Consider the following 27,544-nt stretch of genomic DNA (forward strand, 5'->3'; position numbering starts at 1 on the left):
CATAAGTCTTTTCCTTCTAACGTTACTGTTAATCTTTTCCTCCAAACCCTCAAAATTAAGACTAGAACCAGACACATTACTCTCTCTCTCTCTCTCTCTCTCTCTCTCTCTCTCTCTCTCTCTGTCTCTGCACCGTCTTTCCACCCACATTTGACAACTCACCACTCTTCCTTTCATCAACATTCACTTCACCACTATTCTTAACCTTAACATTACCATCCTCAACAAAACTTCCATCATTTTTAAAGATGGAATGTTTGATAACAGTTGTTATATACGTAATATATTAACTTTTTTTATTACAAATAACAGTTATTACATGTTAGCTATTTGTAAAAAAGTTAATAATTTACATATAAAAGATTCTCAACCACCTGAGCTATCTTGTATTAAAGCTCTAATGAAGAAATAGTATTATACTCCTTTTCAAATGCAAAACTGGAATTCTCATCCTCCTGTAATGGAGAATTGTGATTCTCATCATTCTCCTATGAATATCTTCCTTCAGACCAATTTTCTTTCCTTTCATCGCACCAATTCTCATTCCTTCTTTCAGACCAGTTCTCATTTCTTCCTTACGACCAATTTTCATTCATTCGTTTCGACAAATTCTCATTTGCATAAGAAGTATCTTTTACATTTTTTTTCCAAGATAGATTTTGATTTTCATCAGCAACAATCAATTCTTTAGTTTCATATATACACCCTTCTGATTCTGGGTAGCTTCCTCATTATCAGTTGAATGGGTATCCAATGGCTGAAATCATTCATCTAACAAATCTCTTTTGTTGGAAACTGATTTTATACTTAAGTGGGAAGAACGATGCTCCTCTATATATTATTCATGCCTCTTAAATGTTTTATCTTTTCAAGAAAGGATCATCCCATAGAAGAGATCGGGATTCAATTGTCTGATTCATTATATTCTGTGGGAGAAACTTATCACGTGCAATTGTCGTATTTTGTGGGATAGAAATAGTAACGGTGTATTTCAAAGGTGTCAGTAAATCAATCAGTTTGTTTGTCCATGGTCGAGCTCAAACCCTAAATGGTTATGAACATAATATTTGTCAGCAACATAGTTTTAAAAACCAGACCGGTTGTTGACTCAATGAGGTCACCGGGTCTTTGAGTCAATGGTTCATCGACTGGGTCATTATTTGAACCGCATGACTGAATACATTTAAACTGGATAACTCGGATTTATAACTCGGCCTCAATAAAAAGCCGAGTATCCGATATAATCTGGTTCTTTTTTATAGAGGCCGAGTTAAATTGCCGAGTATCCGATATAATCTGGTTCAGTCATGCAGTTCAACCAATGACCTAATGGTTGAACCATTGACTCAGTAACCCAGTGACCTCACCAAGTCGATGGCCGGTCCAATTTTTAAAACTATGTTGCTGCCAACTATTATGTTCATAATTGATTATGGTTTGAGCTAGACCATGGACAAACAAACCGATATATTACTTTACTAACACCTTTTGCGTAAGCCCCTACTATTTATGTCCCACAAAATACGACAATTGTCCAAGCTAAGTTTGTCCCACATAATATGAATATGACAACGGTATCCCTATCTTTTCCATGACATGATCCTTCTTGAAAAGATAAAACACTTAAGAGGCATGAATCAGAGATAGAGGAGCATCGTTCTTTCCACTCAAGTATGAAATCAGTTTCCAACAAGAATGATTTGTTAGATGAATGATTTCAGCTATTGGAGACCCATTCAACTGATAGGGAGGAAATTACACATAATAAGAAGGGTGTATAGATGACACTAAATGAATTGATTGTTGCTCGTGAAAATCAAAATCTATCTTGGCAAAACAATGTAAATGATACTTCTTATGCAAATTAGAATAGGTCGAAAGGAAAGAATGAGAATTGGTCAGAAGGAAGAAATGAAAATTGGACTGAAGGAAGGAATGAGAATTAGTCTGATGGAAGGAATGAAAATTGGTCAAACGGAAAACATTCAAATGAGAAGGAGGAAAATCCGCATTCTCCATTAGAGGAGGAGGAGAATTTCAGTTTTGTCTTTGAGAAAGAAGAAAATACCAGTTTTCCATTAGAGCATCAATACAACATAGCTCAGGTGGTTGAGAATGTTTGATAACTATTGTTACATATGTATTATATTAACTTATTGTTTTTTTACAAATAACAGTTATTACAAGTTAGTTATATGTAAAAAGGTTAATAAATTACATATATATCAATTGTTATCAAAGATTCCCAACAGCCTTAGCTATGTTGTATTGATGCTCTAATGAAGAAATAGTATTATACTCCTTTTCAAATGCAAAACTGGAATTCTCATCCTCCTGTAATGGAGAATTGTGATTCTCATCATTCTCCTATGAATATCTTCCTTCAGACCAATTTTCTTTCCTTTCATCGCACCAATTCTCATTCCTTCTTTCAGACCAGTTCTCATTTCTTCCTTACGACCAATTTTCATTCATTCGTTTCGACAAATTCTCATTTGCATAAGAAGTATCTTTTACATTGTTTTTCCAAGATAGATTTTGATTTTCATCAGCAACAATCAATTCTTTAGTTTCATATATACACCCTTCTGATTCTGGGTAGCTTCCTCATTATCAGTTGAATGGGTATCCAATGGCTGAAATCATTCATCTAACAAATCTCTTTTGTTGGAAACTGATTTTATACTTAAGTGGGAAGAACGATGCTCCTCTATATATTATTCATGCCTCTTAAATGTTTTATCTTTTCAAGAAGGATCATCCCATAGAAGAGATCGGGATTCAATTGTCTGATTCATTATATTCTGTGGGAGAAACTTATCACGTGCAATTGTCGTATTTTGTGGGATAGAAATAGTAACGGTGTATTTCAAAGGTGTCAGTAAATCAATCAGTTTGTTTGTCCATGGTCGAGCTCAAACCCTAAATGGTTATGAACATAATATTTGTCAGCAACATAGTTTTAAAAACCAGACCGGTTGTTGACTCAATGAGGTCACCGGGTCTTTGAGTCAATGGTTCATCGACTGGGTCATTATTTGAACCGCATGACTGAATACATTTAAACTGGATAACTCGGATTTATAACTCGGCCTCAATAAAAAGCCGAGTATCCGATATAATCTGGTTCTTTTTTATAGAGGCCGAGTTAAATTGCCGAGTATCCGATATAATCTGGTTCAGTCATGCAGTTCAACCAATGACCTAATGGTTGAACCATTGACTCAGTAACCCAGTGACCTCACCAAGTCGATGGCCGGTCCAATTTTTAAAACTATGTTGCTGCCAACTATTATGTTCATAATTGATTATGGTTTGAGCTAGACCATGGACAAACAAACCGATATATTACTTTACTAACACCTTTTGCGTAAGCCCCTACTATTTATGTCCCACAAAATACGACAATTGTCCAAGCTAAGTTTGTCCCACATAATATGAATATGACAACGGTATCCCTATCTTTTCCATGACATGATCCTTCTTGAAAAGATAAAACACTTAAGAGGCATGAATCAGAGATAGAGGAGCATCGTTCTTTCCACTCAAGTATGAAATCAGTTTCCAACAAGAATGATTTGTTAGATGAATGATTTCAGCTATTGGAGACCCATTCAACTGATAGGGAGGAAATTACACATAATAAGAAGGGTGTATAGATGACACTAAATGAATTGATTGTTGCTCGTGAAAATCAAAATCTATCTTGGCAAAACAATGTAAATGATACTTCTTATGCAAATTAGAATAGGTCGAAAGGAAAGAATGAGAATTGGTCAGAAGGAAGAAATGAAAATTGGACTGAAGGAAGGAATGAGAATTAGTCTGATGGAAGGAATGAAAATTGGTCAAACGGAAAACATTCAAATGAGAAGGAGGAAAATCCGCATTCTCCATTAGAGGAGGAGGAGAATTTCAGTTTTGTCTTTGAGAAAGAAGAAAATACCAGTTTTCCATTAGAGCATCAATACAACATAGCTCAGGTGGTTGAGAATGTTTGATAACTATTGTTACATATGTATTATATTAACTTATTGTTTTTTTACAAATAACAGTTATTACAAGTTAGTTATATGTAAAAAGGTTAATAAATTACATATATATCAATTGTTATCAAAGATTCCCAACAGCCTTAGCTATGTTGTATTGATGCTCTAATGAAGAAATAGTATTATACTCCTTTTCAAATGCAAAACTGGAATTCTCATCCTCCTGTAATGGAGAATTGTGATTCTCATCATTCTCCTATGAATATCTTCCTTCAGACCAATTTTCTTTCCTTTCATCGCACCAATTCTCATTCCTTCTTTCAGACCAGTTCTCATTTCTTCCTTACGACCAATTTTCATTCATTCGTTTCGACAAATTCTCATTTGCATAAGAAGTATCTTTTACATTGTTTTTCCAAGATAGATTTTGATTTTCATCAGCAACAATCAATTCTTTAGTTTCATATATACACCCTTCTGATTCTGGGTAGCTTCCTCATTATCAGTTGAATGGGTATCCAATGGCTGAAATCATTCATCTAACAAATCTCTTTTGTTGGAAACTGATTTTATACTTAAGTGGGAAGAACGATGCTCCTCTATATATTATTCATGCCTCTTAAATGTTTTATCTTTTCAAGAAGGATCATCCCATAGAAGAGATCGGGATTCAATTGTCTGATTCATTATATTCTGTGGGAGAAACTTATCACGTGCAATTGTCGTATTTTGTGGGATAGAAATAGTAACGGTGTATTTCAAAGGTGTCAGTAAATCAATCAGTTTGTTTGTCCATGGTCGAGCTCAAACCCTAAATGGTTATGAACATAATATTTGTCAGCAACATAGTTTTAAAAACCAGACCGGTTGTTGACTCAATGAGGTCACCGGGTCTTTGAGTCAATGGTTCATCGACTGGGTCATTATTTGAACCGCATGACTGAATACATTTAAACTGGATAACTCGGATTTATAACTCGGCCTCAATAAAAAGCCGAGTATCCGATATAATCTGGTTCTTTTTTATAGAGGCCGAGTTAAATTGCCGAGTATCCGATATAATCTGGTTCAGTCATGCAGTTCAACCAATGACCTAATGGTTGAACCATTGACTCAGTAACCCAGTGACCTCACCAAGTCGATGACCGGTCCAATTTTTAAAACTATGTTGCTGCCAACTATTATGTTCATAATTGATTATGGTTTGAGCTAGACCATGGACAAACAAACCGATATATTACTTTACTAACACCTTTTGCGTAAGCCCCTACTATTTATGTCCCACAAAATACGACAATTGTCCAAGCTAAGTTTGTCCCACATAATATGAATATGACAACGGTATCCCTATCTTTTCCATGACATGATCCTTCTTGAAAAGATAAAACACTTAAGAGGCATGAATCAGAGATAGAGGAGCATCGTTCTTTCCACTCAAGTATGAAATCAGTTTCCAACAAGAATGATTTGTTAGATGAATGATTTCAGCTATTGGAGACCCATTCAACTGATAGGGAGGAAATTACACATAATAAGAAGGGTGTATAGATGACACTAAATGAATTGATTGTTGCTCGTGAAAATCAAAATCTATCTTGGCAAAACAATGTAAATGATACTTCTTATGCAAATTAGAATAGGTCGAAAGGAAAGAATGAGAATTGGTCAGAAGGAAGAAATGAAAATTGGACTGAAGGAAGGAATGAGAATTAGTCTGATCGAAGGAATGAAAATTGGTCAAACGGAAAACATTCAAATGAGAAGGAGGAAAATCCGCATTCTCCATTAGAGGAGGAGGAGAATTTCAGTTTTGTCTTTGAGAAAGAAGAAAATACCAGTTTTCCATTAGAGCATCAATACAACATAGCTCAGGTGGTTGAGAATGTTTGATAACTATTGTTACATATGTATTATATTAACTTATTGTTTTTTTACAAATAACAGTTATTACAAGTTAGTTATATGTAAAAAGGTTAATAAATTACATATATATCAATTGTTATCAAAGATTCCCAACAGCCTTAGCTATGTTGTATTGATGCTCTAATGAAGAAATAGTATTATACTCCATTTCAAATGCAAAACTGGAATTCTCATCCTCCTGTAATGGAGAATTGTGATTCTCATCATTCTCCTATGAATATCTTCCTTCAGACCAATTTTCTTTCCTTTCATCGCACCAATTCTCATTCCTTCTTTCAGACCAGTTCTCATTTCTTCCTTACGACCAATTTTCATTCATTTGTTTCGACAAATTCTCAATTGCATAAGAAGTATCTTTTACATTGTTTTTCCAAGATAGATTTTGATTTTCATCAGCAACAATCAATTCTTTAGTTTCATATATACACCCTTCTGATTCTGGGTAGCTTCCTCATTATCAGTTGAATGGGTATCCAATGGCTGAAATCATTCATCTAACAAATCTCTTTTGTTGGAAACTGATTTTATACTTAAGTGGGAAGAACGATGCTCCTCTATATATTATTCATGCCTCTTAAATGTTTTATCTTTTCAAGAAGGATCATCCCATAGAAGAGATCGGGATTCAATTGTCTGATTCATTATATTCTGTGGGAGAAACTTATCACGTGCAATTGTCGTATTTTGTGGGATAGAAATAGTAACGGTGTATTTCAAAGGTGTCAGTAAATCAATCAGTTTGTTTTTCCATGGTCGAGCTCAAACCCTAAATGGTTATGAACATAATATTTGTTAGCAACATAGTTTTAAAAACCAGACCGGTTGTTGACTCAATGAGGTCACCGGGTCTTTGAGTCAATGGTTCATCGACTGGGTCATTATTTGAACCGCATGACTGAATACATTTAAACTGGATAACTCGGATTTATAACTCGGCCTCAATAAAAAGCCGAGTATCCGATATAATCTGGTTCTTTTTTATAGAGGCCGAGTTAAATTGCCGAGTATCCGATATAATCTGGTTCAGTCATGCAGTTCAACCAATGACCTAATGGTTGAACCATTGACTCAGTAACCCAGTGACCTCACCAAGTCGATGGCCGGTCCAATTTTTAAAACTATGTTGCTGCCAACTATTATGTTCATAATTGATTATGGTTTGAGCTAGACCATGGACAAACAAACCGATATATTACTTTACTAACACCTTTTGCGTAAGCCCCTACTATTTATGTCCCACAAAATACGACAATTGTCCAAGCTAAGTTTGTCCCACATAATATGAATATGACAACGGTATCCCTATCTTTTCCATGACATGATCCTTCTTGAAAAGATAAAACACTTAAGAGGCATGAATCAGAGATAGAGGAGCATCGTTCTTTCCACTCAAGTATGAAATCAGTTTCCAACAAGAATGATTTGTTAGATGAATGATTTCAGCTATTGGAGACCCATTCAACTGATAGGGAGGAAATTACACATAATAAGAAGGGTGTATAGATGACACTAAATGAATTGATTGTTGCTCGTGAAAATCAAAATCTATCTTGGCAAAACAATGTAAATGATACTTCTTATGCAAATTAGAATAGGTCGAAAGGAAAGAATGAGAATTGGTCAGAAGGAAGAAATGAAAATTGGACTGAAGGAAGGAATGAGAATTAGTCTGATGGAAGGAATGAAAATTGGTCAAACGGAAAACATTCAAATGAGAAGGAGGAAAATCCGCATTCTCCATTAGAGGAGGAGGAGAATTTCAGTTTTGTCTTTGAGAAAGAAGAAAATACCAGTTTTCCATTAGAGCATCAATACAACATAGCTCAGGTGGTTGAGAATGTTTGATAACTATTGTTACATATGTATTATATTAACTTATTGTTTTTTTTACAAATAACAGTTATTACAAGTTAGTTATATGTAAAAAGGTTAATAAATTACATATATATCAATTGTTATCAAAGATTCCCAACAGCCTTAGCTATGTTGTATTGATGCTCTAATGGAGAACTAAGTATTGTACTCCTTTTCAAATGCAAAACTAGAATTCTCCTTCTCCTGTAATGTAGAATTGAGATTCTTCTCATTCCCCTCTGAATGTCTTCATTCGAACCAATTTTCTTTCCTTTCATCGGACCAATTCTCATTCCTTCCTTCAGTCCAGTTCTCATTTCTTCCTTCCGACCAATTCTCATTCTTTCCTTTTGACCAATTCTCATTTGCATAAGAAGTATCGTTTACATTGTTTTGCCAAGATAGATTTTGATTTTCATCAGCAACAATCATTTCCTTTAGTTTCATATATACACTCTTCTAATTCTGTGTAGCTTCCTCATTATCAGTTGAATGGGTATCCAATGGCTGAAATCATTCATCTAACAAATCTATTTTGTTGGAAACTTATTTTATACTTGAGTTGGAAGAACGATGCTCCTCTATATATTATTCATGCCTCTTAAATGTTTTATCTTTTCAAGAAGGATCATCCCATAGAAGAGATCGGGATTCAATTGCCTGATTCATTATATTCTGTGCGAGAAATTTATCACGTGCAATTGTCGTATTTTGTGGGATAGAAATAGTAGGGGTGTATTTCAAAGGTGTCAGTAAAGCCATCAATCGGTTTGTTTGTCCATGGTCGAGCTCAAACCCTAAATGGTTACGAACATAATATTTGTCAGCAACATAGTTTTAAAAACCAGACCGGTTGTCGACGCGATGAGGTCACCGGGTCATTGATTCAATGGTTCATCCACGGGGTCATTAGTTAAACCGCATGATTGAATCAGATTAAACCGGATAACTCGGATTTATAACTCGACCTCTATAAAAAGCCGAGTATCCGATATAATCTGGTTCTTTTTTATATAGGCCGAGTTAAATTGCCGAGTATCCGATATAATCTGGTTCAGTCATGCAGTTCAACCAATGACCTAATGGTTGAACCATTGACTCAGTAACCCAGTGACCTCACCAAGCCGATGACCGGTCCAATTTTTAAAATTATGTTGTTGCCAACTATTATGTTCATAATTGATTATGGTTTGAGCTCGACCATGGACAAACAAACCGATATATTACTTCACTAACACCTTTTGCGTAAGCCCCTACTATTTATGTCCCACAAAATACGACAATTGTCCAAGCTAAGTTTGTCCCACATAATATGAATATGACAACGGTATCCCTATCTTTTCCATGACATGATCCTTCTTGATAAGATAAAACACTTAAGAGGCATGAATCAGAGATAGAGGAGCATTGTTCTTTCCACTCAAGTTTGAAATCAGTTTCCAACAAGAATGATTTGTTAGATGAATGATTTCAGCTATTGGAGACCCATTCAACTGATAGGGAGGAAATTACACATAATAAGAAGGGTGTATAGATGACACTAAATGAATTGATTGTTGATCGTGAAAATCAAAATCTATCTTTGCAAAACAATGTAAATGATACTTCTTATGCAAATTAGAATAGGTCGAAAGGAAAGAATGAGAATTGGTCAGAAGGAAGAAATGAAAATTGGACTGAAGGAAGGAATGAGAATTAGTCTGATGGATGGAATGAAAATTGGTCAAACGAAAAAAATTCAAATGAGAAGGAGGAGAATCCGCATTCTCCATTAGAGGAGGAGGAGAATTTCAGTTTTGTCTTTGAGAAAGAAGAAAATACCTGTTTTCCATTAGAGCATCAATACAACATAGCTCAGGTGGTTGAGAATGTTTGATAACTATTGTTACATATGTATTATATTAACTTATTGTTTTTTTTTACAAATAACAGTTATTACAAGTTAGTTATATGTAAAAAGGTTAATAAATTACATATATATCAATTGTTATCAAAGATTCCCAACAGCCTTAGCTATGTTGTATTGATGCTCTAATGGAGAACTAAATATTGTACTCCTTTTCAAATGCAAAACTAGAATTCTCGTTCTCCTGTAATGTAGAATTGAGATTCTTCTCATTCCCCTCTGAATGTCTTCATTCGAACCAATTTTCTTTCCTTTCATCGGACCAATTCTCATTCCTTCCTTCAGTCCAGTTCTCATTTCTTCCTTCCGACCAATTCTCATTCTTTCCTTTTGACCAATTATCATTTGCATAAGAAGTATCGTTTACATTGTTTTGCAAAGATAGATTTTGATTTTCATCAGCAACAATCATTTCCTTTAGTTTCATATATACACCCTTCTGATTCTGTGTAGCTTCCTCATTATCAGTTGAATGGGTATCCAATGGCTGAAATCATTCATCTAACAAATCTATTTTGTTGGAAACTGATTTTATACTTGAGTTGGAAGAACGATGCTACTCTATATATTATTCATGCCTCTTAAATGTTTTATCTTTTCAAGAAAGATCATCCCATAGAAGAGATCGGGATTCAATTGTCTGATTCATTATATTTTGTGGGAGAAATTTATAACGTGCAACTGTCGTATTTTGTGGGATAGAAATAGTAGGGGTGTATTTCAAAGCTGTCAGTAAAGCCATCAATCGGTTTGTTTGTCCATGGTCGAGCTCCAACCCTAAATGGTTATGAACAAAATATTTGTCAGCAACAATGTTTTAAAAACCAGACCGGTTGTCGACTCGATGAGGTCACCGGGTCATTGATTCAATGGTTCATCCACGGGGCCATTAGTTAAACCACATGACTGAATCAGATTAAACCGGATAACACAGATTTATAACTCGGCCTCTATAAAAAGTCGAGTATCCGATATAATCTGGATCTTTTTTAAAGAGGCGGAATTAAATTGTCGAGTATCCGATATAGTCTGGTTCAGTCATGCAGTTCAACCAATGGCCTAATGGTTGAACCATTGACTCAGTAACCCAGTGACCTCACCAAGTCGATGACCGGTCCAATTTTTAAAATTATGTTGCTGCCAACTATTATGTTCATAATTGATTATGGTTTGAGCTCGACCATGGACAAACAAACCGATATATTACTTTACTAACACCTTTTGCGTAAGCCCCTACTATTTATGTCCCACAAAATACGACAATTGTCCAAGCTAAGTTTGTCCCACATAATATGAATATGACAACGGTATCCCTATCTTTTCCATGACATGATCCTTCTTAAAAAATAAAACACTTAAGAGGCATGAATCAGAGATAGAGGATCATCGTTCTTTCCACTCAAGTATGAAATCAATTTCCAACAAGAATGATTTGTTAGATGAATGATTTCAGCTATTGGAGACCCATTCAACTGATAGGGAGGAAATTACACAAAATAAGAAGGGTGTATAAATGACACTAAATGAATGGATTGTTGCTCGTGAAAATCAAAATCTATCTTGGAGAAACAATGTAAATGATACTTCTTATGCAAATTAGAATAGGTCGAAAGGAAAGAATGAGAATTGGTCAGAAGGAAGAAATGAAAATTGGACTGAAGGAAGGAATGAGAATTAGTCTGATGGAAGGAATGAAAATTGGTCAAACGGAAAACATTCAAATGAGAAGGAGGAGAATCCACATTCTCCATTAGAGGAGGAGGAGAATTTCAGTTTTGTCTTTGAGAAAGAAGAAAATACCAGTTTTCCATTAGCGCATCAATACAACATAGCTCAGGTGGTTGAAAATGTTTGATAACTATTGTTACATATGTATTATATTAACTTATTGTTTTTTTACAAATAACAGTTATTACAAGTTAGTTATATGTAAAAAAGTTAATAAATTACATATATATCAATTGTTAACAAAGATTCCCAATAGCCTTTGCTATGTTGTATTGATGCTCTAAAGGAGAACTAAGTACTGTACTCCTTTTCAAATGCAAAATTAGAATTCTCGTTCTCTTGTAATGTAGAATTGGGATTCTTCTCATTCCGCTCTGAATGTCTTCATTCGGTCCAATTTTCTTTCCTTTCATCGGACCAATTCTCATTCCTTCCTTCAGTCCAGTTCTCATTTATTCCTTCTGACCAATTCTTATTCTTTCCTTTTGACCAATTCTCATTTGCGTAAGAAGTATCGTTTACATTGTTTTGCCAAGATAGATTTTGATTTTCATCAGCAACAATCAATTCCTTTAGTTTCATATATGCACCCTTTTGATTCTGTGTAGCTTCCTCATTATCAGTTGAATGGGTATCCAATGGCTGAAATCATTCATCTGACAAAACTCTTTTGTTGGAAACTGATTTTATACTTGAGTGGGAAGAACGATGCTCCTCTATATATTATTAATGCCTCTTAAATGTTTTATCTTTTCAAGAAGGATCATCCCAAAGAAGAGATCGGGATTCAATTGTCTGATTCATTATATTCTGTCGGAGAAGCTTATCACGTACAATTGTTGTATTTTGTGGGACAGAAATAGTAGGGGTGTATTTCAACGCTGTCAGTAAAGCAATCAATCGGTTTGTTTGTCCATGGTCGAGCTTAAACCCTAAATGGTTATGAACATAATATTTGTCAGCAACATAGTTTTAAAAACCAGACCGGTTGTCGTCTCGATGAGGTCACCGGGTCATTGAATCAATGGTTCATCCACGGGGTCATTGTAACTCCCTACTTCTATTAAGCTGTAAAACGTGAGAATATACAAATATATTCTAGAAATAGATGCTACGTCTTCCAAATTAAAACATACATGCAAAAAGATCATGTTACATCACATAGCAGCGGAACACATATATACTCCATAACAACTACAAATCTCAGAATAAAGATACAAAAATAACATCCTCCAATCTCAGATACAATGATATCTCAAATCTCAACATAATAATGTCTCAACACCAAAACTACATGATCAAATAGAAATCCAACGTGCAAGAACTACCCTAGATCAGAGCCCTAATCTGGACACTTGCACATAAAAAGAGGAACTCTGCTCCTCGGCAACATCAACACAAGTCTAAGCATCCTGCACTCCATCTATCCGTCCATACAGAAAGGTAGGTGGTAAACCACTGAGGGTTAGCATTACATCATCATAATCCAGTTAAAATTAAAAAGAAACTTTGAGAATGAAAGATACATTTAGGAACGATGGATAACAAACTATACATGTACTCACAAGTATTCTTAACATTCACATCATTCAATATCATCATCTCAAGTTCATATCCACAAGTGTATCATACACACATCACAAAATCAACCATCTTAATCAACAATTAACAAATTCAATCATCATTCACAACTCAAATGCATTTCAATTCACCAACAAGTATGCAATGGCTCTAGACTCATCTAGATGCATGTGGTACCAAAACACCTCAAGGTCGTCACCCATGATGCAACAAAAACATCATTATCAACGACTATAGTCAACAGCAATATGGATATAACATCCGACACGACATATGATGCATGAACATATGACTCAATTCACTATGCATATGTTCACAACAATTCAACGGCTATAATCAACGGCTATAAGTCAACGGCTATAATCATCATTCAACTATATCATATAGTTTCATATCTCCACATAGTTCTTTACATTCCAAATAAAAGAACAATTACAACATATGATCACAAACATCATATTCGTCACCTAACAACCATTCATATATCATCTCATAATCATATCAATCTAATCATAGAGGGTTCATAAGCAATTGGCCCTCAATGATCATTTTCAATCAAGTTCGTCTCAAAAATCACAATATTGAAAATAATTGAGTCATTTAACCAAAACCAAGTAAACGAGTTCCAATGCCTCAACTAGGCATACCACTAGGCCACATATGAATGCAGTAGAGGATACCTTGACGTTTCACCGGCCAAATGCGACGAATTCATGAAAATCACAAAGTTTGTCTCAATTATCATTTCTCAAAGAATTTCCCAATTTCTAAGTAAAACAAGTAGGTTCACTACATCACAGTTTGACCACCTTAGTTGAACTCATAAAAAAATCAAGTTTCAAAGATTAAAAACATTCCACGAGGATTGGGTCGACTTAGAACTAGTTATGCGGGATTTTTCGACAAAACCTTTCAAGAGTATTTTCCCCATAACTTGAAAACCAAGAATCATATTCAACTCAAACCAACGCCCTTAGAAAGCTAAAAATATTATCTACAATTTTCATGTTTGTACCAAAAACCAATTCACGACAGAAATGAGGGAAAAAGATGCAAGAATGCGAAACAGGGGGTTCTGCCCTGTGCAACTCGCAACTGCGAGTAAATTCACTCGCCATTGCGAGTTGGCTCCAGGGAGCCCCTGTTGCTCGCATCCAACTCGCGATTGCGAGTGCGTTGCGAGTTATGACAGTAGTCTCGGGAAAAAGAGCCATTTTCACCCCAAAACCCCAATTTTGACTTCCCAATGCCCAAATTTGATCCCAAAGTTTGTTCAAACATTTCTAAACATAAAAAGACACTCAATTCCATATAAATTTTGCCCCAAAACATTCTCTTGACAAAAATCATCATTTGACCCATTTTTCATCAAAACTTCAAAAACCACACAAAGTCACAGCAAACTCCACAATTATGATTACCCAAGGTTTTAATCATCAACAACAATCTCTCTCAACAACAACAGCAACTAATCATCATGAATTCATCAACAATTCATCACAACAACACCTCATATCATCATTTTTGGAAAAAATTGCAAAGCATACATATAACCACAATTTAAGCATGTAATTTCATCATCAACAACTCAATTAACATTCAATTTACATACCCAAACATTGCATCAAAACATGAACACGAATTTACAATCAATTAGGTTCAATTCATCAATTTCACAAAATGGGTAAAAATGAAAAGTTAGGAATTATGGTTGAAACCTAACCCTCTTACATCTAGCACAAAGAATCTCTAACCCAAGCTTCAATTTAGCTCCTAGATGATGAATCCCCTCTTGCCTCTAACCCTTGTTCTTGTTCTTCCTTCTAGCCTCTAACTCTTCTCTTCTCAAATGAAAAATGTTGGTGAAAAACCCTAACTCTTTACTAACATTAGTTTATATGGGCTCACTTAATTGGGCTCATCTCACAAACCTTAATGGGCCTAACCCATTTCTATTCTAACCTCAAAAATGTTACTACTCACTTAACGGTAAACTATAACACTAACGGTCACTTACCGGTAAATAAAATAATTACTACGCCCTCTAGTAACTTGGTAAAATAATACTCTTACTAAGCACTCAAAATAACTTCCAGCAAAAATTACAAAATTACCCCTGCTCTCAAAATGACCAAAAAGACCCTAAGTCCAAAATGACTAAAATGCCCTTCTAATACCGAATTCTACGATTCCCAATCAAAAATACACACAGAGACAATAATCACATAAGAGTACATATAACACACATAAATAATTAAATAAAATAAATCTATCGAAAAATCGGGCTGTTACAGTCATTAGTTGAACCGCATGACTGAATCAGATTAAACCGGATAACTCAGATTTATAACTCGGCCTCTATAAAAAGCCGAGTATCCGATATAATCTGGTTCTTTTTTATAGAAGCCGAGTTAAATTGCTGAGTATCCGATATAATCTGGTTCAGTCATGCAGTTCAACCAATGACCTAATGGTTGAACCATTGACTCAGTAACCCAGTGACCTCACCAATTCGATGACCGGTCCAATTTTTAAAACTATGTTGCTGCCAACTATAATGTTCATAATTGATTATGGTTTGAGCTCGACCATGGACAAACAAATCGATATATTACTTTACTGACACCTTTTGCGTAAGCCCCTACTATTTATGTCCCACAAAATACGACAATTGCCCAAGCTAAGTTTGTCCCACATAATATGAATATGACAACTGTATCCCTATCTTTTCCATGACATGATCCTTCTTGAAAAGATAAAACACTTAAGAGGCATGAATAAGAGATAGTGGAGCATCGTTCTTTCCACTCAAGTATGAAATCAGTTTCCAACAAGAATGATTTTTTAGATGAATGATTTCAGCTATTGGATACCCATTCAACTGATAGGGAGGAAGTTACACATAATAAGAAGGGTGTATATATGACACTAAATAAATTGATTGTTTCTCGTGAAATTCAAAATCTATCTTGGTAAAACAATGTAAACGATACTTCTTATGCAAATGAGAATTGGTCGAAAGGAAAGAATGAGAATTGGTCAGAAGGAAGAAATGAAAATTGGACTGAAGGAAGAAATGAGAATTGGTCTGATGGAATGAATGAAAATTGGTCAAACGGAAAACATTCAAATGAGAAGGAGGAGAATCCACATTCTCCATTAGAGGAAGAGGAGAATTTCAGTTTTGTCTTTGAGAAAGATGAAAATACCAGTTTTCCATTAGAGCATCAATACAACATAGCTCAGGTGGTTGAGAATGTTTGATAAATATTGTTACATATGTAATATATTAACTTATTGTTTTTTTTTTACAAATAACAGTTATTACAAGTTAGTTATATGTAAGAAAGTTAATAAATCACATATATATCAATTGTTATCAAAGATTCCCAACAGCCTTAGCTATGTTGTATTGATGCTCTAATGGAGAACTAAGTATTGTACTCCTTTTCAAATGCAAAACTAGAATTCTCGTTCTCTTTTAAACTAGAACTAATTTTTTTTTTTTTAGAGAAGAGATAAAATATGGTTTAAAGGTTCGAACTAATTTTGTAACAAAAAATCCTTTTTATATAGTTGTATCCAAACAAACTAAATTATTTGTTTAAAAAGAAGTGATTTTTACTTCGGTAAACAAACGTAAAATAGATTCTGATTTTTTATAAACTCTCTAAAATATAATCTATAAATTATTTTATGTCAAAATATCTTTTATTTTAATCCGTAACAAACAAGAACATAATCATATGCAATAACCTAATTTAGTAACAAACTAGTAAGATAATGTCTCAACCATACTAATAATTATTCTAGTAAAATATGTTTCAACGCAAAATATATCTGAATAATTAAGATGTTTTTCCGCCGGGGTCTTTTTGAAAAGATTATTATCAACTTGTTCTCTTTTAAAATCCTTTTCTAAAAGAAATTTATTCAGTCTATCATACCAAACTCCCATAAAGTGATTTTTTAAGTCTGAAAATATACTCTGGGTGTTTTAAATCCTCAACTCACGTGGTTGTTTAACATATCATATATTAGTTTTAGGTATGGATAGTTTTACAGTGAATAGTTTACTTAATTGCATGTATTTATAAGAACACTTATGTAGATTAAAATTTGTGTCTTTACAAATAGTGAAACATAAAAAACTAAACTCAGGTAGATTTTGTTAAAAAAAAAAAAAAAAATTAAGTTAGAAACGGAATTAATTAAATGTCCATGTAGACACGGAATAATTCGTCTCTATAGAGACAGAATTTAGTTTATGTAGTGACAGAATTTGGTTTATGTAGAGACGGAGTATAAACCGTATTAGAGACATAAACCGTAAGTCCGTCTCAAATAACCTTAGCGACGAGCAAAATAACCACAACTCTAGTTCCATCCCTAATTCCTTCTCCAATCTATTTAGAGACGGACTTTTGTTGCGTTTAAGAGACTAATTTATGCCGTCTCTAATGTTCTGCAAAAAACCTAAAAAACCAAAACTTGCAGAAAATTATAAGCACTACTTCCCTACTAAAAATCAAACAAACAATCAAACTTATCTACAAACGGATTATAGAAATAGAATAAAACCATGGTGTTAGAGAGTTATTCTGTTAAAAGATTCAATCACAAGGTATTCTATTAATACTTTATTACATACGTCATGAATTTCTGTTTTAAGACATTAATTTCAAATTTTGGTGTTTTTTTTCGTTTGCAAATTGAAGTAAAAGGTTACACAGATTGAGTTTGCGACAGCTTACGCAAATTGAGTTTGCAGCGGCTTAAGTGAACTAACTTAAATTTGACAAAAAACAGAGAAAACCAAAACATGCAGAAACCGATAAGCACTGATTTCTCATTCCATAATCAATCAACATCAATACAAGATCATATAGTCATATGCAATAACCTAATTTAGTAACTAACTAGTAAGAGAATGTCAACAATACTAACAAAATTTAGGAAAGTCACCTCCTTACCCAGTTTTAAAATATTGCCAACTTTCTAAAGCCATGCAAATCAACCATTTCATTTGATTTGTTAGAAAGACTGAATGAAACACTGGCTTCAATAGTACATGAATCTTCTAAAGTATATTCTTTCAAGCAAAAAAACATGCCGATACCAGGTGACGATTTAGTAAAGTTGTGTTTTGTTTCTGAAGAAGAAAAAAAGTATACAATTGTTATATTAATAATTAACGGTGGTTTTAAAAACACATAAACCAAAAGAAAAGAAGAGGAAATTGTTTTACCTTTAATCACAATTGGTGTATCAGAATTGAGGAGGGTAAGCTTTATACTAGCACACATTACCCAATCCTCAGGCAATTTCATGGGATCTCCTCTGTAACATAAACTAATCAAGCTAAGATTGTTTCCTGTTCCACTTGTTCTGTTCCAGTTTGGTAAAAAACTCCAGTGCCTACAAGAAACAATTATGTTAAAAATAAAATAAAAATAAAAAACCCTACTAAAAAAACATGTAAATTAACGAACAAATAATTTAAATGGGAAAAGTAAACAAACCATTGATAATACTCTTCGAAGTAAAAAATATATTCATGTGTGAATGTGCGGTTCAGATCTGAAATGTTAATGGCCGAGAACTTAACAACCTTATCGGGTTGAGTAGACATGACGACGTCTTAGGGTTTCGGAATGCAAAGATTGTGTGAAGTGAGCGGAGTAGTGAGTGCGTGTCTTATCTATATTATATATAGAGAAAACTACCCTTTCAGCACTTATGGGTTGGACTTTTCTTTCCAAAAATACCCTTAATTTTAAATTTTAAATACAAATAACACGTGTAACAAATAAATAAAAATAAATAATATAGATAAGACATGTAACAAATAACACATGTAACAAATAAATAAAAATAAATTTAATTTAAAGAGAAAACTTACATACAGTTTCTTATGAACTGGTCTTACTGTTAGCCAATTATAAAATAACACATGGATTACTAATCCATGTCATTAGTCGTCCCGTTAACCCTCTTTTACCTCTGTTAATCACAGATCAAACTCACAAAAAACTAGCACAAAACAAAAACCCATCTGTTGTACATCTGTGTTGTTCCCCTCAATACAACCGACAAAGATTGTCAATATTTTCATATCCCTTCCACAAAAAACAATATTTCCATATTATTTTATTAATATAAGTTACTCTTCCTTAGCCTTTTATCAATTGTAACAAACGTGAGCAAAAAATAACGGTAAGGATAGGACTTTAAATCCTCTAAAAAAAAAGATTAGTAACAAACGTGAGCAAAAAATGATGTTAAAGATTGGACTTTAAATCCTCTAAAAAAATATTAGTAACAAACGTGAGCAAAAAAATATTGTTAAAGATTGGACTTTAAATCCTCTAAAAAAAAATATTAGAAACAAACTTAAGCAAAAAATAATGTTAAATATTGGATTTTAAATCCTCTAAAAAAATATTAGTAACAAACGTGAGCAAAAAATAATGTTAAAGATTGGACTTTAATTCCTCTAAAAAAATATTAGTAACAAACGTGAGCAAAAAATAATGTTAAAGATTGGACTTCAATTCCTCTAAAAAAAGATTAGTAACAAACGTGAGCAAAAAATAATGTTAAAGATTGGACTTTAAATCCTTTGAAAAAAAGATTAGTAACAAACGTCAGCAAAATATAATGTTAAAGATTGGACTTTAAATCCTCTAAAATAAAGATTAGTAACAAACGTGAGCAAAAAATAATGTTAAAGATTGGACTTTAAATCCTTTGAAAAAAAGATTAGTAACAAACGTCAGCAAAATATAATGTTAAAGATTGGACTTTAAATCCTCTAAAATAAAGATTAGTAACAAACGTGAACAAAAAATAATGTTAAAGATTGAACTTTAAATCCTCTAAAAAAAGATTAGAACTCAAAATATTTTAGAAAAACATTTGTTAGCACTATATTAAATATTATTACTAAGTAGGTTTCTCACAATTCATAGTTCGTTCCCGCATTGTTTAATTTTTCTCAACCTCTCCCAGCCCTCTACATCAGAATTCAGAATATAGTTCGTTCCCGTATTGTTTAGTTTTTCTCAACCTCTCTCAGCCCTCTGCATCAGAATTCAGAATTAACCTATAAGTTTTTTTTTTCTTTTTCTTTCATGTTACAACTAATCAAAGTCGATTAATTTTATGGATTATTTGACTTTGTTGGTTTATAAGTGATTATGATTCAAATTCGTTACGATTAATTTTAAGGATTATTTGACTTTACTGGTTTATAATTGCCTATACAAACTATGATAGCGTGGCCTTTTTTTATAAAAAGAGAACAGTGGTTTTTTTTTAATTATTAAATAAATCATTATTTTGTTTAATAAAGACAATATAGCTTCAGCAACATATGTAATGTCGGTGCCGATGATAACATTGAAAACTCTATCACTCAACTCCTCTATGCTTTCTATGTGACCTTTGTTTCCCCACTCAAGTGTTTTTGTAGTTAGTTTAGTCAACAATGGTTGTGCTCTTCACATGCAAGTTGTGACGCCCCACCATTGATAAGGACCTCCAATATTTTCAAATGACCTTCCCTCATGTGCTCGTCTTTCCGCTCTTTTTATTGTGCTAACATTTAAAAATTATGAACGGTGTTTTTTTGATAAAGTTTTAATTTTAATCAAAATTATACAAACAAATATAATAAAATAATCACATGTCTTTCCGCTAGTATAAATAAGAATTCTGCTCTTTACCCAACAATTTTTGCTTGTTCCCAACTAAAAAGACATTTTTACCCCTGCGTGAGTTAACTCACGCTAGTGTTAATCTCTGTGTGACTTAACTCACGCTGCATACAGGGCTTGCGTGAGTTAACTCACGCCATGTATGTGCTCAGTCACAGAGCAGGCAGAATCTCTAATTCCCTGCTTTTCTTCAATCATTCATTCAAACATACATTCATTCATTCAATTGCATCTACTTTTCATCATTCATTCAAGCATTCATTCAATCAAGCATTCACTCATAATTAAAGTATGAAGAATAAAGGAATAAAATAACGCAAAATGTCATAAATAAAACGCAAACGCGCAAGTGTAAATATATTACATCCGAATCCGACAAAATATCATAAAAATACTACAAATATACAAAAGTCATAAAATAAGACTCTACTGCTGCTCCCATGGACTCCTACTCCTCCTCTGCAGAGCCGGCACCTCGTCAAACACGGTATAATCGGATCGGATGCCCTCCAAAATGCTGCAAAATAGTGGATTTGAAACCACATCAGGAATCCCCATTGCATGCTCCATTCTGGCTCTGATGTTGCCGATGATGTGGAATGGGCCGGGAGGATGTCTGGCCCACTTCTGCTCAACAATAACCATCTGGTAGACAGGTCTGGGAACTGTGTACTCAGGAACAGGAGCAAGGCCGATGATAATGGGATACTTTGTAGAACCATGTTATGTACCCGTTTGAATGCATCCACTCCTCGCCCTCCGGGACAGGCTTACCCCTTTGCTGCTGGTTAAGAACATGGAGAGCAAACTCCAAGAAGGCAGTAACCACTTGTGGTGGCTCAAGAGGCACAATCGTCATAGGAGGTCTGGGAACGGTCTGAACATAGTCGTACTTCCTTAGAATCTGCTCCAGCAAGTGACACACCATCCTGTCTTTGCCGGCCATGATACATTCGGAGAACCAACATACGTCCTGAAAAGGCGTCACGTCTCGTCGATCCTCCTACGGCCTCCAGATGACATGACAATGCTCCATCGAATCCAATCCTCTGAAGTGTCAGCATCAGAAAACCCCCTGGGAGGTTTCCATCTACCCACATATGGGTCCTCCCGATCGTAATCTTCGTATTTCTTCCTCGGAACGAGATGTCTGAAGTGAGCTAAAAAATCCCTGCAAACACAAGGAGACAAATTTATATCAGCACACAAGTATCATACAAAAAGCTATACATTTACGATTAACTTAAAAAAATAAGAAAAAAAATATTACCACAAGCAAGCTCAAGTAACCACCAACGGCGCCAACATGTGAGTTAGAGGTAAGAGAAAGCTGCTCATACAGGAAAGAAAGTCCCATCCCGCCCCGTGACCACTCGCCTAACTCATCCAAATTCTGAATCGCAAGCAGCCACAACAGATTAACGGTATTGCTGTTCTTGCGAGCAAAAAGAGTGCAGCTAAGCAAGAGCAACAAAAATGCCTTAACACAGGCGGGCCTAACACGACTCTGCTCCACCTCCTCCTCCCCTGATAAATCCTCAACCAACTGGTTACACCTATTCAACAGCTCCTCATAACGCTATTTCAGGGCTATGTAACTGACATGAGCACCCGAATGTTTATTCACCTGCTCCACCGCATCCTCCACCGTAAACAATAGCTCATTCTCCATCAGCTCTACGCCCCGGTCATGAGATAACTCATCCTCCTCAATGAGCCTTCCAGCGATGGGTATATCTAGAAGACACACCACATCGTCTAGTGTGATGGTCATCTCCCCAACAGGCAGATGGAAGTTGCAGGTCTCCTCATGTCATCTCTCCGTCAAAGCACAAACTAGCATTTGAGAGATACTTTCGTACCCAGTCATAAGGAGGGGGGTAATACTAGAAGCATTCACCGGGTTCCAGAACCACCAATTATCTTCTACCAACAACAGAAGTATTAAGATTTCAAGCTTAAGTTTCTTCCCGTGCGAGACACCGGTCATTTTGTGATCCATTTGCAACTGAAATACAAAAAAAAAAAGTTAATTAAGTAAACTAAACATGAAATATTCTAAGTAAAAAAAAGGTCACGTATTCTAACAAACACCATTAAAAAAAATAAATAAGTAAACTAAACATGAAATATTCTAAGTAAAAATAATTAGTACAATAATTAGTAACATATTGATAGAGCCAAACCGCAAGTGCACGGCCTATCGAAGTAATAGTAGTAAGAAGAGTATCGTTCCGCTAGGGAGTTGTGAATTCAATTAACTTTTAGAGAATGATTAGAAGAGAGAAAAGTTTATAAAAAAGGGGGTTTAATTGCTGAAGGTAAATAACAATAATAGTAAAGAGCCTTGGGGTTATTGGTTTGTCATAATAACAAATCTTTCACTAGACAAGACTTTAACTTCTAATTCCATGGTTTACACCGTAATTTCTTAAGACCGGTTTCCCTTTAGCCCCTCACCTTTCCGATGAAAGTCCGGTGAGAGTTTACTTCTAGTAACCAAGCCTATTTCGCTGACTTGATTACTAGAAGATGCTTATAAGGATTGAAACTACCCGTGTCTCAATAATTGCAAGGACTATTTCACTGTCTTGCAATTATTGTCTAGATTCACTTGTTCCAACATCAAAGCTCTGCTCTCGCTTTATGAATTGATGTTTAGGATAATGGATTAACAATTATCAAACCCTCCGCTTTCGCTTCCACAGTTTGATTATTGTTAATTCATGTTAAAACGGTGAATCTAAATTAGAAAGTACGGCTACATAGAATTAGGGTTAAAGCTTGGTTTGTAAGGATTATGTCATTAGACTTCTCCAACAATCCCAAGACAAAGAAGTCTACTCACTAACGTTCATTGTAGACATGGGGGAAGAAGAGAGAAAACAGTAATATAAAAGAACAATAATATAAAAGTGAACTTTTATTCCAAGAACAAAAGATGAATGTTTATGATGGAGTGCTACTCTATTTATAGCTTTACATTTGACTTAAAATCTAAGCAACTATAAGGGCTAATCAGTAAAACTACAACAGAGTAACTTGGGCCCGAAGAAAAAGCAGCAAAAGGCATTCTGTGAGGTGGCACGGCCGTGCCACATATTGGCACGGGCCGTGCCAAGCTTCTGACTTGGGGGCTTTATATTTTTGTTCCGAATCTTTCGTATTTTTGCTCCAAATCAGCTCCAGACTCCTTTCTTTTGCTCCAAGACACCTTCCATCATATATTCGTTCCTAAAATATAAAATATGCAATTTGTAGTAAACTATCTCAAAAAGGAAATAATATTTAAATAAAATAAAACTAAATCTAATTAAAACGAAACTAAATAATGCATAAAAACAGACTAAATATAGACTAATCACATATCATTAAATTAAATAAAGCAATTATACTTACTACTTTATCACTCCAAAGCATGCATGCCACATGTTTACCTAAGTCTGGTAAAAGCGACAACGCATAAGGTCCCTTGGAAAGCCATCATCCTCCATACCAGGTTCAGCCTGCTGCCGAGGAGGCTGCTCATACTGAGGCTGATACGCCTCCTGATCCTGAGGCTGATACTCCTCCTGATACTACGGCTGATACCCCCTTCTGATACTGAGGCTGATACCCCTCATGATATTGAGGCTGATACGCCTTCTCCTGATAATGTTGTTGATACTCCTCATGATGATGTTGCTCATGCTGATACTGTGTCGGGACCACCATCTGGGATAGACCCGTCTGTGACGATGATCCCCCCGCAGCATCAACCATACCAAGTCTCGTGCCCCCCTCTCCCTCGACCAGCCAAAGGAGGGCATATTGCTTCCTTCTCCCTCCGTGCACTACTACTAAAGGACTGCTGCCTCCCTAACCTAACTATATCAGGCCTCTTCGACATATCCCTCTTAGACATATCTGCAAACCATTTCAAAAAGCAAAAAATAAATGAAACATTTTCATACAGACAAATCAACAACATTTCTAACAATACAACAACAACAATTAAATTTCGGCAGTGTCATTTCGATCCGTAAACTACCACGTTGCAGTCAAACTAACTATAATTAACATTAACAAACATATTTCTAACTAATTTCATCATTAACATTGAAAAAATCAAAAGAAAATTCATTGAGACATTTTGTCAAACACTTAGAGTCCATATTTCAATCAACTTAAAATCAAACAATTTCGAATCCATAAAACTACCACATTTCACTCTAAATAACATCTAAACTTCCTAACTTAATTCATCACTAACAATAACATGCAAGTCAAATTTCTAAAAACCTAAAAATGTCAAATTTCTTCAACAAATCTAAAATTTCAACCAAATAAAAGCAATGAAGTAGGATAAGCAACACTTGCTTGATATTGTGGGAAGTTTAGTAAATGAAGGAAAATGTTGTTGTGTTGCTGTTAAATGACTTAAGTGATGTTGCATGACTTAAGTCACGCTGAAGGTTTAAGGTGCGTTAGTTAACTCATGCAGGAGTAAAATAGTCATTTTAGTTGGGAGCGAGCAATTTTTTGGGTAAAGAACAAAATTCTATTAATAAATCAGATCGAACAAAACCCAACCCAACCTAATTAAGGCCTGATTATCTTATATAAATCAAAAGACTATCACTTTTTCCACCCTCCTCTGTTCTCACACGCCTTGTAAAATTCAAAAAATACCCTTCGAATTATGTAATCTGAACTCTATGTCCCAAAAAATTTCAGATTATATAATCAGAAAATCCCTTTTACCATAATTTAAATACACTTTGCTTTATTTTATATTATTTAGATACCAAAATCATAAAATAAATGCAAATATAAAAAAATAAGGGAACAAAAATAATGCACATAAAATCTCATTTTATTAATATAATTGATACATTTACAATGAATTATTAATTCGAAACATGATTTTTTTTCTTGTGGTCCACATTGCACCGACAGTTTCAGTGGTCCAAGACGCCCAGAGACATCTATAAATAGGTGTCCATGCGGAGGGTGGATGGTGTTGAGTATCGACGTCTGTCGATCGACTCGGTCGGGAGTGTGTTGTTAAGCCGGATGAAGCTCATGAACGACGACGATGTGAGAACCATGTTCTCCATCTTTGGTCAGTGCAGTACTAGAGGGTCGATCGAGTTGGACACTTCGTTGGTCTGATCTGTTGAACATATTCAACAAAGTATGATCCGGCAAAGGAACTACGAAGAGATCATGGCACTAATGGTCGCACCACACGAACACATTAATTTAGATGATCCATAATGATATGTTTTATGTTGTTTTTATTTTGTGTTTAATGTTGTTTTTATTACATGTTTGTTATATGTTGTTGAATTAAGTTGTTTTATTATGTTTTAAATAATATATATTATCTAAATTTTCATTATGCGTTGCTTTATGCCAAAGATGTTCATTTAAACGCTAAAATAACTCGAGTTCAACTTGTCGCGTCATTTTTCGGAGATCAAGGCTATTTGATTAACTTTTGACTCACTAACTTATTTCACGAGTGAACATTTAATTTTTTTTATAAAAGGGGTAAAAAAGTTCAAACACCCCATATTTTGAAAAGATTTAGGGTTCGGGGGTTAGTTACATAAAGGGAAGGTGTTAGCACCCTTTATGTCCGTAGTACTCTACGGGAACCTCTTGGTCTTATTTAAATAATGTGCTACAACTTACTTGCTTTTAAAATTGGAATTTGAAATGATAAAAGAAAGGAGACATAGTTTATCTACATTTTATTGATTTGGAAGGACAAGTCATTTGCCTACGTACCCGCGAAGGATCAAAATCACGTAGTTCATGGTAAAAATTGATGTTTGATTGGTTGAGTGTTTTTTAATGTTTTTGAAAAGGTTTTAAAATGAAAGAAAGCCAAAGTGGCGAAAGAGTATTTGTTTGTGTTTTTTAATATTAAAGAAAATGGACTCAAAATGGAATCAAATTGATTAATGTTTGATTTAAGAAAATAAAAATAAAAAGACGGTCACTTGATTTAAGATCATGGTTTATTTAAAAAATGTTTTTTGTGATTATTGGTTATTTGCATGTTTTTGTTGTTTTTGAATAATGATTAAACTAAAATTGAAACTAACGGAGCAAGAAAATAAAAGCGTAGGTATCTTGTAGTGACGTTGGATCACTACAAGAACCTTTAACCTAGACTAGGAGCATAAGAATAAAGCATACACACACGCACACATGCACCTAAAACCATTACATTAAACCTACTATACATGCTATGGTCTGCGAAAAATAAATTACGAAAAAATAAATTATTTACAATAAAGCCTAGTTTACATTCTAAAACCCATGCTATAAAATAAACTATCGAAACAATGAGATGACGACACTAAAAAAATGCATGAATGATTACATTTAAGCCTAATATACAAACTAAATTCAACGTGGTAAAGATAAATGATATATATATAAAAAAAAATAAAAAAAAATGTGCAATGGATAAATGAATGATGAATATGTTACCTATTATGGGATACTAAATGCGACATAATAGAAAATGGCAATAATAAGAAAATGATGTGAAAGGGGGGTGCAGCAGTGGTGTGGGAGCGTAGCATATTAGAAAAAAAAGATGAACTGGGCTTAAAGAAAGATGCTGGGTTCTGGGCTCAAAGGATTGCAGATGGGGCCGGTTTGGTTCAAACCTGGATCGGTTCCAGGAGAACCGAACCAGTTCGATATGTATATATAAGCTATGGACCATTTTTTTTCCTTCATTTTCCACTCTCCACTCTCTCTCTCTTCCCTTAATCCTCTGTTCTCTCTCCTCCCCACGTTCTTCTTCTCCGACCAGCCCCCTACTTTCCGGCACGGCGGCCGAT

At 34.5% G+C, this 27,544-nt stretch overlaps 2 protein-coding genes across 2 annotated transcripts; both read right to left on the bottom strand.

Annotated features, from left to right (window-relative positions):
• Window positions 1-17,841: 17,841 nt before the first annotated feature.
• On the bottom strand, window positions 17,842-18,643 carry LOC146954433 (uncharacterized). Its single transcript, XM_085756965.1, has 3 exons — window positions 18,504-18,643; window positions 18,230-18,399; window positions 17,842-18,133 (listed from the first exon to the last, which is right to left on the bottom strand). The coding sequence occupies exons 1-3, from the start codon at window positions 18,611-18,613 to the stop codon at window positions 17,961-17,963; spliced, it is 453 nt and encodes a 150-aa protein (XP_085613091.1). The 5' UTR covers window positions 18,614-18,643; the 3' UTR covers window positions 17,842-17,960.
• A 2,482-nt stretch (window positions 18,644-21,125) lies between these two features.
• LOC146954434 (uncharacterized) lies at window positions 21,126-21,645 on the bottom strand. Its single transcript, XM_085744692.1, has 2 exons — window positions 21,474-21,645; window positions 21,126-21,364 (listed from the first exon to the last, which is right to left on the bottom strand). Exons 1-2 carry the CDS (start codon window positions 21,643-21,645, stop codon window positions 21,126-21,128), a joined length of 411 nt encoding a protein of 136 aa, XP_085600818.1.
• Between the last annotated feature and the right edge of the window lie 5,899 nt (window positions 21,646-27,544).

Source organism: Medicago sativa, chromosome 1, assembly GCF_051527215.1.
Source record: "Medicago sativa cultivar Bolivia chromosome 1, Bolivia_mono, whole genome shotgun sequence".
NCBI classification, from domain to species: Eukaryota; Viridiplantae; Streptophyta; class Magnoliopsida; order Fabales; family Fabaceae; genus Medicago; species Medicago sativa.

What these genes read in the sequence shown, in the direction of transcription:
- LOC146954433 (XM_085756965.1), bottom strand. Translation starts at nt 18,613, where the DNA reads ATGTCTACTCAACCCGATAAGGTTGTTAAGTTCTCGGCCATTAACATT. An exon ending in TTCGAAGAGTATTATCAATG is followed by an intron (nt 18,400 to 18,503) that starts GTTTGTTTACTT and finishes TGTTTCTTGTAG; the next exon opens with GCACTGGAGTTTTTTACCAA. An exon ending in TACACCAATTGTGATTAAAG is followed by an intron (nt 18,134 to 18,229) that starts GTAAAACAATTT and finishes TTTCTTCTTCAG; the next exon opens with AAACAAAACACAACTTTACT.
- LOC146954434 (XM_085744692.1), bottom strand. Translation starts at nt 21,645, where the DNA reads ATGGCCGGCAAAGACAGGATGGTGTGTCACTTGCTGGAGCAGATTCTA. An exon ending in TCTTAACCAGCAGCAAAGGG is followed by an intron (nt 21,365 to 21,473) that starts GTAAGCCTGTCC and finishes CTGAGTACACAG; the next exon opens with TTCCCAGACCTGTCTACCAG.